Source organism: Dipodomys spectabilis, unplaced genomic scaffold (assembly GCF_019054845.1).
Source record: "Dipodomys spectabilis isolate Male_0828 unplaced genomic scaffold, ASM1905484v1 ptg000106l, whole genome shotgun sequence".
In the NCBI taxonomy this organism is placed as follows: Eukaryota; Metazoa; Chordata; class Mammalia; order Rodentia; family Heteromyidae; genus Dipodomys; species Dipodomys spectabilis.
In genome coordinates, this window is record NW_024870783.1 from 334,303 (window position 1) to 352,603 (window position 18,301).

At 39.0% G+C, this 18,301-nt stretch overlaps 1 gene segment (V, D, J or C); it reads left to right on the plus strand.

The window, feature by feature from the left end:
• Positions 1-783, plus strand: LOC122114176. The segment is given in 2 exon segments: positions 1-60; positions 434-783. Coding segments are annotated over 2 exon segments (399 nt in total).
• The last annotated feature ends 17,518 nt before the right edge of the window (positions 784-18,301 follow it).

The following is an 18,301-nucleotide window of genomic DNA, read 5'->3' on the forward strand; positions in this document are numbered from 1 at the left end:
TGCCAGCTAAAATGAGTCTCTGTTCTTGTGTTCTGGGTCTCCTAATGCTCTGGATGACTGGTAAGGGCAGAGGGAGATGAGGATGGAAAAGGGGGTTGAGGGTAAGCCCTCAGTTCCACTGCTTCTTGTTTGTATTCTGTTCATGGATTAGATGAGTAGAACTTGTCCTCTAGAATGGGGCAGGTGAAGTTTGAACATTCTAGATGGAACCAGTTCCTGAGCTTTGTTGACAACTATGACAAGTGTGTAGAGGGTAGAATACATGAGATCTAGAAACTCATTTTTGCTTTTTAATATTTGTATATATTTTGAAATATTGAATGGTTTTAGGATAGAAGGAAAAACCATGAAAAGGATTGGGAATTAATATATAATCACAGAAAAAATTATATACCACATATAACCTTGTACTTTTCATTTATTTTAATTTCAGGGTCCAGTGGCGATATTGTAATGACTCAGACTCCACTCTCCCTGGCTGTCACCCTGGGAGAGACGGTCTCCCTCTCCTGCAGGTCTAGTGAGAGCCTCATAGATAGTGATGGAGATAGCCTTTTATCTTGGTACTTGCATAAGCCTGGCCATTGTCCAAAACTGCTGATCTATGAGGCTTCCATCCAAGCATCTGGGGTCCCAGACAGATTCAGTGGCAGTGGGTCAGGCACAGATTTCACACTGCAAATCAGCAGGGTTGAGGCTGAAGATATTGGGGTTTATTACTGCATGCAAGATATAGATACTCCTCCCACAGTGATACAGTCCTTAACAAAAACATCTCTGTAGGGCTTGGCCCAGCTGTCCTATTTCAAAGCTTGTCTGGGGAGCAGCATAGCAAATTCTCTGAACCAAAGCAGTAGTCTAAGTTTGGAGGACTTGACAGAAGATGTCATACCAGAGACCTTGTCCAAGTGGGACCTTGGATTACTTCAGCTTCCAGGGACTCTCAAAACCAGAATTTATAATGTTACTGCAGAAGTCAATTTATCACTTATTCCCAAATGTGAAAGACAAAGACAAAAACATCTACAAGCAGCATGCCATTTCTATAGTTTGGAGAGAATTACAGAGTCTAATCCCATGCAGAATGACTCAAGAAGCAGTAGTAGCTAGCAATTGAAGAATGAGTCACAAAGGTAGGCTTAAAATGAGACGGATTTTTAAAAATAGGAATGTTACTGAATATCACCAAATAAATAGAATATGTTTGTTAAATATAAAGCAAATTAATTATATGACTCAGATGTTAAAACCTTGTTGCTTAATCAACCCACGATTCTGAAAGTCCCATTAGTATTACTTTTTAATTGTGAAAATACCATACAGAGGGGTTACAATTATATGAGCAAGGTAATGAGTGCATTTCTTATCAAGCATTGTTGCCTCATCCCTTGTTTTCCCTTCCCTTCCCTGCCATCCCATTTTCACCCCAGACCATAGTTATAAAGTTCATTGTTCCACATAACGTCTTGTACATCTCATTGTTGTAATGGGTCCCCCTATTTCCCTATTTATACAATTTCTTTTTTCTCTTCCCCTTCCCAATTTATACCGACATCTAATAGTGAAAACAGAGGCTTCCTTGGCACAGGTCCATTTTTTTTAAACAAGGTACAAATTGAAGTATGACTCTGAATAATACTTTGTTCCATGGCCGTTTCCTCCAGTCTTCCTCTAATGTTGGCTCTTTCTCACCATCCTCTTACAGCTTAGAACAATATGTTCTCCCCTCCGAAAAACCTACCATTAGATGGCAAACAAGCCTCACAATGAGCAAAGGCTTCCACTGAGACTTGAGTGTGTATTGGATTTTCTCTCAGAAAATGCACAGTCCACTCAGACATCCAAAGCAGACCCTTGCTATTTCCCTCAGCACAACCATCATCTTAGGAAAGGACCATCCTTACCAGTTTCTCTATTACATTTAAGTTCTCCTAATCCCTCTGTCACTGATAGATCTAAAATATCTCAACTTCCCCTGGTGGTAAAACAGGAAATAGCCTCATAGCCACAGCTATGCTGGGAGAAGTTCTATACTTACTGATTCCTAAACAGACAGAAAACATATATAAGATTATCCACTGACTATATCATGAGCTTTAGTAGGGAAGCATTTGAATATCTAAAAGAACCACAAACCACACAGAGAGTTGGTTTTAGTGCCAGGGGCAGACAAATCTATTGAACAAATGCTATTTCTGCCAATGTTCCCTTTCTGCTCCTGCCAACACCACTCCATGAAGCAAGGTTATGTCAGGTGAGACAGGGCTTATCCATGTGTGTCCTGATTGACCTGAAACTCTCCATAGTCCTTCCTGTGTCCCCCTGAGTGATTAGGATTACACCTAGGCAGTGTCTGTGGTAGAAACAGTCCTTTCATCTCAAATAGCTTATGTTCGTATTTCACAGAATGTCACCATCTATCTATCTTATACCTTGCATCTTAAATAAGAATACTACTTTTAAACAGATCTTTGAAGGCATTTTAGGAACACAAATGAACACAAATCATTTTGCTCTGGTTTACATGGCAGCTAGCCTGTGAGACATCAGTGACACAGTGACCCTGAGATCCCTGTGTGCATATCAGTTTCTCACTCTATGCACACAACAGATCTTTTCTTTTTAAATAAGATTTTTCTTATTGTGAAAATACTGTGCAGAGGGGTTTCAATCACATGAGCAAGGTAATGAGTACATTTCTTATCAAGCATTGTTGCCTCCTCCTTTGTTTTTCCCTACCATCCCTGCCTTCCCCGTTTCCACAACTACATTTCCCTCTCCCCTCCCCCACCACACTCCCCAAATTATACCAACATCAAATACAGTGAAAAAAGGTGTTATACTGTGGGAGAGGGACATATAAACCAACAAAAAATTATGTGGTACCTTATAAATACATTAGAAACAATTGCAAGAAAGAAAGAAAACACTTGTGTTCCAATCTTGGGGTTCATTTCGCTTAACATCATCTTATCTGACCTTTTCTGCTTGTCTCAGATATACACTAGTTATTGCAAATAAGGGAAACCATGGGACCTATGTTTCTTTGGGCCTGGCTTACTTCAATTAATAGAATTTTGCCCAAGTCTTTCCATTTCCTAACAAATGGGGCAATTTCATTCTTTCTGAAGGAGGCATAGAATTCCATTGCCTATATATACCGCATTTAATTGATCCATTCATCTATTGAGGGGCATTTGGGTTGGGTACCTATCTTAGCTATGGTAAGTAATGCTGCAATAAACATAGTTGTTAAATTAATTATTAGGTATTTTATTTTTTGTGGGACTATTACAAATGGAGTTGTTTTCCTAATTTCAGCTCCACTTTTCTCATTGTTGGCATACAGAAAAGACATTGATTTGGGGGGTTAATTTTATACCCTGCTACTTTGCCAAAGTTTTGAATCAGCTTGAGTAATTTGGGAGTGGTGTCTATGGGATTCTTTAAATATAAGATCATGTCATCTGCAAAGAAGGAGAGTTTTATTTCTTCTTTCCCTATTTGGATCCCCTTTATGTCTGCATCTTGTCTCATTGCTGTAGATAGGCATTCTAATACTAGATTGAAGAGAAGTGGAGAGAGTGGACATCCTTGTCTTGTTCCTGATTTATAAGGAAATGGCTTTAGTTTTTCACCATTATGTATAATGCTGGCTGTAGGTTTGTCATATACAGCCTTTATTGTATTGAGGAATGTTCCATGGATTCCTAATTTTTCCAAAACCTTCATCATAAAGGGGTGTTGGATCTTGTCGAATGCTTTTTCTGCATCTATTGAGATAACCATGTGGTTCTTACTCTTGCTCCTGTTCATGTGATGAATAATATTAATTGATATGCGTATATTGAACCAGCTTTGCATCCCTAAAATGAATCCTGTCTGATCGTGGTGTATGATTTTTTGGATGAATTGTTGAAGGCGATTGGCCAAAATTTTGTTGAGAAGTTTTACATCAACATTCATCAAAGGGATGGGTCTATAATTCTCTTTCTTTGATGAGTCCTTGCCTGGTTTTGGGATGAGGATTATGATGGCTTCATAGAATGTGTTCGGTAGTGAACTTTCTCTTTCAATTTCATTGAAGAGTTGGAGGAGTATTGGTGTGAGCTCTGCTTTGAAGGTCTTGTAGAATTCCCCTGTAAAACCATCTGGTCCTGGACTTTTCTTAGCTGGGAGGTCTCTTATTGCTATTTCTATTTCAATGCTTGATATGGGTCTGTTTAGATGGTTTAACTCATCTTGGTTTAGTTTTGGCATGTCAATATTTGCTAGGAAAAGGTCAATTTCTGTCAAGTTCTCAAACTTATTAACATAAAGTTTTAAGAAGTATTCCCTTATAATGTTCTGAATCTTGGTTGTTTCCTTGGTGATGTTTCTATTCTCCTCTCTGAGTTTATTTGGGTGTGTTCTCTTCTTTTTCTGATAAGATTTGCTAAGGGTCTGTCAATTTTGTTAAGTTTTTCGCAGAACCAACTCTTTGTTTTGTTCATTCTTTCTATAGTGTATTTGGATTCTAATTCATTTAATTCTGATTTAATTTTAATTATTTCTTTCCATCTACTGGATTGGACTTTATCTTGCTGCTCTTTTTCAAGGAGGTTCAGATGTCTCATTAAATAGTTGGTTTCAGATCTCTCCAATTTGTTGATGTAGGAACTCAGAGCTATAAACTTGCCTCTGAGTACTGCCTTTGCTGTGTCCCAGAGGAGATGGTAATTTGTGTGCTGATTTTTGTTGAATAGCATGAACATTTGAATTGCCTTTCTAATCTCTTCCTTGACCCACTCGTGATTCAACAGTGTGTTGTTCAGCCTCCATGTGTTACCGGACTTTCTTTGGTGGCTTTTGGTGTTGAGTTCTAATTTTATTCCCTTTTGGTCTGAGAGAATGCAAGGAATAACTTCAATGTTTCTGAATTTGGACAAGTTTGCTTTGTGGCCTAAAATGTGGTCTATTTTAGAAAATGTTCCATGTGCTGCTGAGAAAAGGGTGTATTCTGATGCTGCTGGGTGAAATATTCGGTAGATGTCTGTTAAATCTAGTTGATCTATGCAGTTGTTTAGATCTGCACTTTCTTTGTTGAGTTTTTGCTGAGTTGATCTATCTAGTGGGGAGAGTGGTGTGTTAAAATCCCCAACAATTAATGTCTTTGGATCTTTGTGGGATTTGAGGGAAAGTAGTGTTTCTTGGATAAATTTGGGAGCTCTGTTGTTTGGCGAATAGATATTTAGAATTGTAATATCCTCCTGAAGGAGAGATCCCTTAATTAGTATGTAGCGACCTTCTTTATCTCTTCTCAGGAGTTTTAATTTGAAGTCTATTTTGTGTGATATTAGGATTGCAACTCTTGCCTCTTTATTGGGGCTGTTTGCTTGGTAGATTCTGTTCCAGACTTTTCCATTGAACATGTGTTTGTTTTTATGGGCAAGATGTGACTCCTGGAGACAACAGATACAAGGAAGGTGTTTTTTAATCCAACTAGACAGTCTACGTCACTTAATTGGAGAGTTAAGTTCGTTAATGTTAAGAGATAGGACTGAGAGGTATTTGAGAGTTCCTGCCATGTTATCCACCTTCTTGGGTGCTGTGAAAACTGGGTTCTTCCTATGGTTCTTGGATTCTCAGTTTCGGTGCTGTTTCTTGGCTTTTATTGTGGTCTTGTTGGTTTTCTATGTGTAGGTAATCTTTAAGAATCTTTTGTAGGGCAGGTTTGGTGGAGATGTACTGTTTCAATTTTTCAATTTTTAATATGGAAGGTTTTTATTTGGCCTTCAGTTATTAAGGAGAGTTTAGCTGGGTACAGTATTCTTGGTTGATAGTTGTTTGTTTGTAGGGCATGGCATACATCATTCCAGGCTCTTCTTGCTTTGATTGTCTCTGCTGAGAAATCTGAGGTGATTCTAATTGGTTTCCCTTTATAGGTGATTAATCTTTTCTCCTTGACAGCTTTAAGGATCTTTTCCTTGGTCTGAATTGATCCTGTGTGGATTATAATGTGATGGTGGGATGTCCTATTCTGGTCTGGTCTATTTGTAGTTCTAAAAGCTTCTTGTATTTGAATAGGCCTATCTTTTTGCATGTTTGGGAAGTTCGTTCTATGCTAGGATCCTGTTAAACTAATTTCCTAGACCATTAATTTCTTTTTCTAGGTGCTCCTCTACACCCATTATCCTTAGATTAGGCCTTCTGATGGTGTCTTCCAAGTATTGGATAGATCTATCATATTTCTTGGACTTGTCTTGAATGGTTGTATGTTCATTCTCTATAATATCTAGCCTGTCTTCAATCCCCGAGATTTGATCCTCTGCATGGTCTAACCTGCTGTCAAGACTTTCTTTTTTTTGTGGGGGGGTTTGGTCTTGGGGCCTGAACTCTGGGCCTGGGCGCTGCCCCTCAGCTCTTCAGCTCAATGCTAGCAATCTAACTCTTCAGCTCAAGGCTATCACTTGAGACACCGTGCCACTTTCGGCTTTTTTCTTTTTGCTTATGTGGTGCTGAGGAATCAATCCCAGGGCCTAATGCAAGCGCTTTACCACTGAGCTACCTTCCCAGCCCCTGGTGTCAAGACTTTCTACTTTGTTTTTCAATTCTTTCCCTTCAAGTTGGTCAGCTTTGATGGCTTCAAATTCGTTGTTGAAGCTTTGTTTTAGATCTTGTATGAACTTCTTTACTTCTTTAATTTGGTGTTCAGTATTTATTCTCAAATCACTTAGTTGATTGGTTATGGTTTCCTTGGACTCCCATTCCTTCTGTTGAGTTCCATTAAGCATTCCCTTTATGGTCTCCCTGAATTCCTTCAGCTCTTTGTTATTGGATCCCATGAATGCCTTTAGTGATCTTTGTGTATTCTCATCCTGCTCTCTCAATTCCTGTATTACTCTTTGCTTAGCTTCCTCCCATTCGTGGGATTCCTGTAGTTCTCTTTGAGTGTTCTAAACCTGCTCTTGCCATTCCTGCCTTTCTCTTTGAGTATTCTCAAGCTGCTTACACAAATCCTGTATCAGTTTTTGAGTAGCTTCCTCACGCTTATGATATTCCTGTATAAACCTTTTGATTGCCTCCTCTCTCTCCCTATCATGCTCCTAGAGAGTTCTTTGTATTTTTTCAATCTTTTCATTTATCATGTTTGCTAGCAGTGTTTGTAGAGCTATTTGGGAACTCTCCTCTGGATTATTCATTATCTGTTCTGTCCCCGGATTATCATGAGTGGGAGTTGAGATACCCGGACTTGCCATTTTTCTTGTGTTTTTCCAGCTTACTCTGCCCATTTGGGATGAAAATAACACAAGTTTTGTGCTAGAACACTAACTTAGGGTAAGCATCAACCAATGTCTCTATTTGCACAGTCAATAGTCTGCAGATACAATCTAGTTCAACAGATACATCTATTCAACATCAAACAACTGTATATTAATGTGCTACGAACCGCAAAGAAGAATTTGGTAAACCAGAAATTATTAGGTTTAGGAAGAGATGTGAGTAGAAAATAGGAATAGAGTGATGTGCGAAGGCACAGGGAGAGTTAAGTTAACTAAGTCCTAATCTCAAAGCAGAAAATAGGTTAGATAGGTTAAAAGTAGAGAGAGAGAAAAAAGAAGAATGAGAAAGGGAACAAAAAGAGACCAGAAAAAATAGAAAAGTAATAATTAAAAATATTATACAGACGCAAAAACAAACTATTCAGAGAAGGACATGAATATAGTGAGAGAAGGGGAAGGATATAAAGGAGATGTGAAAAACTTAAAAATAAAAATACTTAAAATATTATATAGGTATAAAAAGGTAGTACTGCTATTAAGGAATTTAATTCTAAGACGTTTTGGATTGAATAATAAATTTGTGGATTAAGTGTGTACACAATGAGGGATAAGGTCTAATAATCGACTATGGGTTTATCTGATGATGCACAGAAAAACAATTAAGTCACATAAAGAAGAATGAAAGAGAAGAAAAGTTGAAAAGGATAAGAAAGAAAGAAAAAAAGATCAGAAGTTCAGTAGAGATAAATCAAAAAGAAAAAAGAAAAAAAGAAAGAAAAACGCACACACACATATACTCCTAAAATAAAAATCTAAGAGGAAAAAAAAAAGTTACTAGGAAAAAAAAAAGTTACTAGAAAACAATTGTTTTTTTCAAAGAAAGGTAATCGTTAATGATTTAAAAAAAATTTTTAGAAATTCTTTTTTGTTTTTTTATAAAACGTACAAAAAAAAAAGTTCTTTGTTTTGGGAGGGTTGGGGTGGGAAAAATCCTTTATCTCCCTTGTGACCATAACCAGCCTCTTGTTGGAGCGTCTGGTCTGCTTGTGTTCCTGTGGCTTGGTTGGTTTCTTAAGTCAGTTTGTTTGAACAGGCAGAAAAATGCTCTGCTTTACCCAGGGTTTTGCGATCCTCCTCCTAGGTTAGTTCAATGGGAGGCAGATATGCTTTGAGTATCACAAAAGAGGGAGATGGCTTTTTCCACAAGTTTGGAGATGCTGTGGTGAGGCTAGGTTCTGGGTAGAGTTGAGGCCTTTCAGCAAACAGTAGCTTTTCCTGGGGAGTGGTTTGTGAGAGACTCATAGAGCCCAGCCTGGAGCCATTCTCAGGGTTTATGTTTACTAAATTTCAATTGATTGTCAAGGCTGCTAAAGGGAGGGGCAGCCTCTGGCTCTGATTACCTGGTGAAGAAAGCCACTCCTAGGGCTGGTGCCCCAGCTGGGTGATTTTTCCCTGGGTGGAGCTGAGTCTGGCAGGTCAGGTAAGGCTCTTTTGACCTGCTAGATGACTCTAGATTTATTCCAGGGCCTGAGTTGGAGCTAGCAGCTCAGCCGAGCTTTGTTGGTATCCAAGATGGAGATCTCCGGTACTGGGGGGGGAGGGGTGGCCTTCCCTCCTCTGCTCCCTGAGAAGGAGTGAGGACATCAGGCTTCTACTCATGCCGAGTCTTGGTTCCTGGGTCGTCTCTGGTCTGGGAACTGCAGGATGAAGATGTCTGCTCCTTGTCAGTTCTTGCTGGTGTTGAGTAGAATCCGCTCGCCTGCCGCATCTGGCTCCTTTGTCCCGGACTGTCTGTGATTCAGGTATGGCGACTGCAGCCGCCACCACCGCTGCCATCACCACGGCAGCTGCTAGCAAGTGCTCAGAGCTGTCTCCTTGCATGGATTTTCCCTCTCTGGCCTAACTCTCTGTCCTGTGAAGGCACTCTTGGTGTGATTCTCTGGCTTAGGATTGTTCACTGGAACTCTAAAACTGCTTTCTATGGGAGAGCTTGTTTAGCCTCCAGCTTCTTCTCCACCATCTTCCCTTCAAATTCTTTAAGACATTATAATTTCCCTAATTTCACAGTATTGTGAAATAGTGATGCTAGTTAAAGTCACAAACACATTCTAACTTTCATGGGACAAATTGTCTGTCGTGGTCAATAACATTCATGAGTTCTATGAGCTTTGACAATACAGTATTTCTTACACATTGGGTGATATGTACCTTTCTTTTGTTTTGCATAGAGTCAGCTGTTCCCTCTTTCCCACTTGTTCCCTCCCTCTCATCGCTGCCATTGAGTTGCTTAGTTCATTTTGATCAATGACCAGTATAGCTGATGGGTCCAGTTGTTTTATGTTTTTCCCTGATTCCCTCTAGTTCTATGTCTTCCTCCTGGTTTCCCTCTGGTGTGCACATATATACAATATGTGTGATCAGCAGCATAGTTTTATTTAGTAGTGATTTGACCAAATGAGTGGAATTCCTTTGTTTCCTTTTTTTTGTTCTTCTTAATATGATATTTATTTTGAATTTTTTTAAAATTGTGAGTCCTTTGTTTCTTAAGCCTTGTCAACTTTGTCATATCACCTTTAAGTTTTGGATTTAACATCCACTTATCAGGGAGTCCATGTGCTATTTGTCTCTTTGCTTACCTCCCTCAACATGATTTCTTCTACCTCCAACCATTTCCCTGCAAATATCATTATTTTGTCCTTTCTAATGGCTGCATAATGTTATATTGTGAATAGATACCACAGTTTTTGGATCCATTCATCTGTGGTGGGACATCTGGGTTGCTTCCATATCCTGGCTATTGGGAACAGTGCTGCAATATACATGGAAGTGCATGTGTCCTTTTATACTGGTGCCTGTTGTTCAGGATAGATGACTAGAAGTGCTATGGCTGGGCCATAGCAGAGGTCAATATTTAGCTTTCTGAGGACACTCCAGACTGATTTCTAAAGTGGTTGTATAAGTGTACATTCCCACCAGCAGTTCCTCTTTCTCTGTATCCCCTCCAGCATTTGTAGTTGGCTGACTTGAGGATGTGGGTCATTCTGATTGGGGAAAGGTGATATCTCATGGGTGTCTTTATTTGCATTTCCTTTACAACCAGGGATGGTGAACATTTCCTCATGTGTTTCTTTGCCATTTTTAATCTCATCTTCTAAGAAGTCTCTCTTTACTTTCCTTACCCATTTAGAAATTGGGTTGTTAGGTTTGGGAGGGATTAATTTCTTGTGTCCCTTGTATATACTGGATATTAACCCCATGTCTTATATATTGCTGGTAAATATTTTTTCTCAGTTAGTTGGTTGTCTTTCTAGCTTGGTTGCTATAGCTTTAGATGTGCAGAAACTTCTTAGTTTGTGGTAGTTCCATTTGTCCAGTCTCTGTCAAATTTGTTGTGACCCTGGGACTCTGTTCAGGAACTTCCTGCCTGTGCCTATAAATTCAAGAGTCTCTCATACTCTGTCCTGCAGTAGTTTCAGAGATTCAGGTTTGGTGTTAAGGTCTTTAATCCATTTTCAGTTGATGTTGGTGCATGGTGATAGGCTGGTGTCCACTTTTAGTTTTCTGCATGTAGCCTCCCAGTTTTCCCAGCACCAGTAGTTGAAGAAGCTGTTTCTTCCACTGTATGTCTTCGGCTCCTTTGTCAAATATCAACTGACTATAGGCATGTGATGTTATTTCTGGATCTTTTATTCTATTCCATTGGTCTTTGGGTCTGTTTTTGTGCCAGTACCATGCTGTCTTTGTTAGTATGGCTCTATAGTAGAGTTTGAAGTCTGGTATCAAGATCCCTCCCATGTTGTCTTTTTTGAATAGAATTGTTTTAGATATTCTAAGTCTTTTGTTGTTACATATGAATTTTTGGACCGTTTTCTGTATTTCAGAAATGTACATCATTGGGTTTCTAACAGGATTTGCATTGAATTTGTGTATCAATTTTGGCAGTATGTCCATTTTCATTATGTTAATTCTGCTATCTAAGAGCATGGAAGATCCTTCCATTTCTTTTTTTTTATCAGGCAGGAGAATAAGTTTATTTACCTAACTGCTGCCCCACCCCCAACCCCATGCGTGGTGCAGAAGCATGGCTGAAAAAGAAGGTGGGGGGGCGCAACCCACCTCTGGGCCAGGACTTATCTGGGCCAGGGAGAGGAAGAGGTGTAGCCAGGACGGGGGAAATGTATGCCACACTGGATCTGGATGTGACCTCAGGGTCTGGGACCCTCCTAAGGTCAGATGGGAGGCATGTGACCAGAGGTGGCCCAGGATGTGTCCTAGCAGGAGAGGAAGGTGACTGCTTCCAGGTCTGCCAGTTACGTCGGTAATAGATACTGGGTGGAGACTTAGTCAAGAGGGAGGGAGGTGTCCCTGTTCAGACCTTACATTCCAGCCTTTCAGAATTATGAAAATGGGCAAAGACTCTCTCTGGCTACTTCCTGCTGGCAAGGGGCATCAGCAGTAGGGGTATTAGGATGAGATGTGGTCCCCTCTGGGAGAAGGCAGCAGGCAGCAGCTGTCATTTGGTAGATGTGAGTCCTTAGATGATGTCTGGAGGAGGCAAATCTCTTGGATGAAGTCTGGAGGATCTCATGAGGGAGGAGGGGCATGGAGTAGGTAGTCAGGATGGTCTAGGCAGGAGTGAGTCCTGTCTTCCAGGCTGGAAGAGATGAACAGGATCTGGACTGCAGGTAGATTGGCTAGTACTGAAACACAAATCCAAACTGAACAAACTTCTCCCATGATGCCAAGATGGTGCATCCACCACATGGTCAGTGCTAGAGAGAGCAGAGTAGAAAAGTGGTGTGGATGTGGATGTGAAGGCCAGCCATGTTGTTGGTGAAAAGTCTCCTGTGATGTCTCCAGGCAGTTTGGTTTGCAGAAAAGGGGTGGTTAGGAAATTGTAACATTTCCAACTCAAAAACCCCATCTGAGTCAAGGCACCATATGTAAGGTATATTAAATAGGTAAGTTTCATTACATATCCAATGAAGAGAACACCACAAGCTATTTAGGCAGAAGTTTATTTCCTGAATTGATGCCCTGCCATGCATGGTGGAAGGCATGGCTGTAAAGGAAGTGTGTGGGGGGGATCTTTCCATTTCTTAGTGTCTTCTATAATTTTTTTACGTTTTTATAGTTCTCATTAAACAGTTCTTTTACATCTTTGGTTAGGTTAAGTCCTAAATATTTTATTTTTGGGGGTGTTATTGTGAATGTGATTGCTTCCTTTATTTCCCTCTCTGCTTGTACATTGTTGGTGTACAGGAAGGCGGCTGATTTTGTGGGTTGTTTTTGTATTCTGCTACTTTGCTGAAGTAGTTTATAATTTCTAAGAGTTTGGGGATGGAGTTTTTGGGATCCTGAAGTTAGATTATCATCTCATCTGCAAAAAGGAATAGTTTAACTTCTTCCTTCCCTATGTGGATCCCTTTAATGTCTTTTTCTTGCCTTATTGCTGGCAAAGGGTTCCAGGAATATATTGAATAGGAGTGTAGACAGTGGGCATCCTTGCATTGTTCCTGATTTTAGGAGAATTGGTTTTAGTTTTTCCCCATTAAGTATAATATTCAACCAACAGTTTTTTAAACCAAAAATTTTTAAACGAAACTAGGCAGAAAAAAGAGTTCTTCAATTTTTTTTGAGGGGTGGAATCTTGTGTATCCCCTGTGTCTGTAAACAGTCTCTTGGTGGAGTCTCTGCTTTGCTTGTGGTGTTTGGTTTTCCTGTGGTTTGTTTAGTATCTTAAATCAGCTTGTTTGAGCAGGCAAAATGAAGCTCTGCCTTACCCGAGTCTTTATGACAATCTTCTCAGGCTGGTTCAGTGGGAGGGTAATCTTCTTTGACTATCACAAAAGAGGGATGTGGTTATTTTCCCCACCTTAGAGTTGCTGCACAGGAGCTAGGCTGTAGGCAGCACTGTGGAAAGTCAGCAATCAGTAGCTTTCTCCCGGATGGACTAGCTGCTGAGAGAGTCAAGCAGGCCAGCCTGGAGCTATTCTCAGGATTTACGTGTAACAAGTTTCTAATTGTTTTACTTTTACCCTCCAGCAGCTGGAGTTGCTGCCTATGCTGCATGAGTAGGTTAGCCTCTGGGTCTATTTACTCACTGAGGAGAGTTTGCCCTGCCCAGGTGGAGCTCCCTCTCCTTGGGAAGGACAACTTTTCCCAGGGGTGGAGCTGAGCCCCACAGGTCAGTCTCCTATGACCTGTTGAATGGCTCCTACTGACTTATTCTAAGGCCTTAGTTAGATGTTAGCTGCTCTGGCTTGGTCTTTCAAAATATCAAAGATAGAGTTCTTCTCCAGGGATGAGGGATGAGCTACCATTCCACAGCTGCTCTATGAGAAGGAGTGAGGATGTCTTGAGGATACTAGCATCTTTCCCTTGGTTTCTGAGCCATCTATGGTATGTGACTATCTATGGTCAGCAGGATGAAGATTTTCACTCTTTGTCAGTTTTTACTTGTGGTGAGTAGAATCTGCTTTTACACTGCCTCTGGTGCCTTTGTCCTGGACTCCTTCTGTGGATATGGTGGCCACAGTAGCAGCTGCTGCTGTCACTGCCATAGACCCTAGAGTGCTTGAATCTGTCTCTGGAACCAAGCTGCCTGAAGTTTTCCTCTCTGGCCAAACTCTTTGTACTATGATGGCATACTTGGTGTGACTCTAGCCTTAGATTTGCTTCTGGAACAGTAAAACTTGTTTCTACCTGAGAGCTTATTTAGCCCCCATGTTCTCCTCTGCCATCTTCTCCAGACTCTTTTGGTTTACGTCTTAACCTGTAACAACTTTTTCAAAAGTTAATGCAAAGAATAGAAATAACGATAGAGAGAACATCTGAAGAGACAATTCTAAAAATGATAAATAAAACATGACAAAATCTACAAAGCAGCATGATTTTATCATTTAACATATACCCCATATATTGCAAAAAAATGTCCTTGAAGATAAACTTCTCGACCCTAGGAAAAATATTGGCAACAAATAAAATACATGTACGTAAGGTGTGACTGAACAATCATCTCACTCTCGCTCTCTCTTTCTCTCTGATCACATACACACACACCTGTACACACACACATGCACATAGACACACATACATAGACACACACACACAATGGATTTTTTTCCACTGTAAAAGAAGGATGGTTTCTGTGAACGGAAATGAAATGATACAAGTATATATTGTTAATAAATTGAATAATTATTTGGAATATATTTCATATAAAGTAGAAGAAAAACGATTTGGTATTCTAATATAAGTGGGAAAAACACCCTAAACTACAAGTATAAAGGAAGAGAATGTGCTACCCAGTAGCTGTGATACCCAGCAATGTGACAGATGGATTAGAGATGTGATTTTTCTTTGAGCAGGACTTCCTTCATTTGGTTAATTCTCACTTGGGGTACAATATCAAACTTACACATATACAAAAGGAAAAGATGATGAGGAAAAATAAAGGAAGGTGAAATTATGATTCTTTAAGAGTAAAAGGAAAATGTGAAAGTCAGAGAGAATATCTTTGAATAAGAATACACTCTCCTGAATGATTAGCTAGCCATATAGTCAGGTCAGTAGGTAATTTATTAAAAATAATATACAACTGTAATTCTTGAATATCCAGGTGAACATAATTTGATATATTGAAGTTTGGACTTTTATTTCTCAAATAATGAATTAAAATTATAAATTAAAGAAGCACCAATCATAAAGTTTTCATTTACAAGACCCCAAATCTCTGTGACCAGAAATGTAATTGAGGAAGAAGAGCTGAGACATTAAATAGTACATCATAAGAACACTGAAGAATTCCTAAAACATTTTGTATTCTTTCATTTTTTTGGAACCAGGAAGCAACATAGTATGTCAAGCACCATTGTCATCTTCATACGTAGTGCTCATCTCATGACAATAGAAAGGATTTTCTTTTTATTCAAATAAGATCATGAAAGTACATGATTTAGGAAATCAATGGTTTAGGGAAGATAACAGGGCATCTCCTTCCTCTATGATCATGAAGCAGGTGTTTCCCAGATCCCAGGAAATTAACAATTGAAGAAGATGAGATCCAACTGGAACTGAGAATTTGAAGACAAGCTTTCCTCTTTGAATATCATTTCTTTCTACCCAATACATCCCAACAATGACCAGGGAAGACATTAGCCAGAAAAAGAGATACTGCCTGTTAAAGCTTTTGGAATTCAGTCTCTGTGAAATCAAATGGATTATTGAGTCATGACACATAACAAAAGAAAAACATCACATCCTAGGATAAGTTCCTATATCCACCAGTGACAATATTGAATAGAAGTAGGACCATTTCTCTCGGGATCTAAACACCAAGAGCATTTTTGTCAGCCTTCACGAAAAGTTCTTGCAATAATTCTATATTAGCTAGAAATGAGACAAGTTACATTGTATATACGGAGGTCAAGTGTGGCTGTTTGTAAACAATGTATTTGGTGTTTAGGGATTGAATGGGGTTAGCAGTCTATAAATTCATTGTTACTAAAGATTTCTAATTTATGTGTGGGTGGCTACTCAGGTTTTAGTATTTCAATTAACTTTCAGAAAGCTCTTGTCAAACTTGAATTCTTTGGGCCTTTAACTTTTAAGTGATTAACCTCCCTTATCTCTCCCTTCTCTTTCTTCCAGCTTTCAAAATTTAGGATGATTGTTTTTATCATCCATCAGAAACAAAGAGTAAACAGAAAGTCTAGCACAATAAAGACTAACTGAATCTCTGGAGCCCCAAGTCCAGTGACATTGAAGTGCAACCTAGGGAGCATTGGCATGGAGGATTTCCAGGCCTTCGAATGACAGAAATGCTGGTGGAGTTCCAGATCAGAGTCACTAACATCTAACTGAAGACTACATCTCATTAACTCATTTAGCCATAGTCCTAGATTATTCAAAATAAAAACATTCAAGAATTTTATGTCTAGAAAAGAATGACATCCATAGAAGATGATTGAAAAATTATATCCCTCTAATCTATATTGTGTCCCTCCAATGCTCTTACAAGGAGGAAGGAAGTATTCAGGTTACTTCTTCCCACTTGACCACAAGAATGGACACATTTTCCCAAGGATTGCTCATGTGTTTGGGATGTTTGCTTATGTATCAAAATGATTTTGGTGGTTTAAACTATCACTCATTTTTTTGTTAAGTTATTTCTTTCTCTCAAAAGAGTTTCTATGTTGTTGTGTTTCCAAAGTTTGGTCCCCTGAATTCACAAAGCTAATTCACAAAAAAATGACAGCAGTATGTTGAAGAAAATAAAATAAGGCTTATTATTTGTCATATGTCAAATGAGAAGAATAGTGAAGATTTGAAATCAAAGCTCTATTATCCTACTAATCAGAGAAAAGGACCCAGTTTTAAGAGGCTGCTCAAGGTGTCTGCTCCAGGCTACATGAAAGATGTCCATCCCAAGACTAAATGGTAGCACAATTGGTTCTTATCTCTTGGTTTACTGTTGTCACATCTCTTTTGTTCTGTGTTTGTCTGACAGAGATTTAATAACTTCCTGTGTTGGAGAGATGAGAGGTGATTGTCCGTTTGGGTTGAAAGTAAGTTAAACTTGTTTTCCCCATCCTGGGCATGCAAGAGAGAAAGGGGAAACAAATGCAAGTTTGAATTTTTAAACATACAAATTTGGCCTAGGAAGAATAAGGAGAAGGGAGAGGAAAGGTAGAGGAGAAGTAAGGCAAAAATTTACATTGGTGTAAAAATCAGTTTTGGGAATTCTAGAACCCAATGGAACAATGCACTAAATAGATATGTTATGACTTGATTATGGCAGAAGAATCAATGAATATACTACAATATAAGTTTTTTAGTAAAAAAAATCAATGAACAAATGAACAGATAATTCCTCAGGGAATTATAGGTTAATTTAGTGATTACTATGGTAAGACTGTGTATAAAAATCTATAAAGGAAAAGATATAAATAAGCTAAAAATATTTGAAAAATAACTCAAAATGAGATTTACTTTTGCATTAAAGAGATGTACTTAATCACAATCAGGTAAACACATATAAAAAGCTGTTATACAGGAAAAGAGAATCTTGAAGAAAATTATGCCTATTTGCACAGGAAAATTCAATAAAGTCCTGGATTAATTTTATCATTAACATTTGAGGTTAGACTATAGTAGAATGGCATATGTGACAATCAAGAGAAAAGAAAAGCCAACCAAGAATACTGTATTCATGATCCCATACCTTAAAATTGAAGGCAAAAAAAAAAAAACATTGTTTTTCTAACTGCAAATGAAGGGAAATTGGTATCTGTAGACATACTCTGGCAGAACAAGAAGCCATTTAGAACCAAAGGAAGTGATAGGAAGGGCGCTGAACCTATGAGGGGAAAAGACCTCAAAAGTATTTCAGAAACAAGAAACTGAAACCAAATAAAAGTTCTCTCTTCAACTCATGTGATGGTCAAGTCTAGGAAACAAACTATAATGCCACATGTTGGGAATGTCACCTAGGGATACTACAGCCTCTGCTATGTACTGGAGGAGGGGCCTTTGAGTAACTTGATACTGAATTCCATGGTTTGTCTGAATTGTGTATCTGTGCTAAACATTGCACATTTATTTTTTGCTCTCTACATTACATGTAGTTTATACTAAGCAAAATAAAATGACCAGACCTAAACTTTAAAACAAATGTCTAGAAAATAAATAAGAATGACTCAATATTAATGGAAATGCATCCTTATCAAGAAAACTGTAAAACATACCAGACATGGTTGAAGAATTAGGGAGCAGACAAAAGCAGGAGGAATCATGAAGGCATTCCCTTTCCAGGGAACACACATTAGATTTCTCTTGCTTTACTTGGTCCCAGTTAATGTCATTTGCTCACAAGAGAGGCCCCACCCTCCCAGTGTGTGTTTCCATCTCACCTGACAGTCTGTCTCTCACCATTGCACCCACCAGGACATTTGCATATTGCTCCTTAGGGAGGAGCTCCCTTGAAAGACCAACATAAAAGCTCAGCTCTAAGTTTGCTTGGACTGACCAGCACCGCT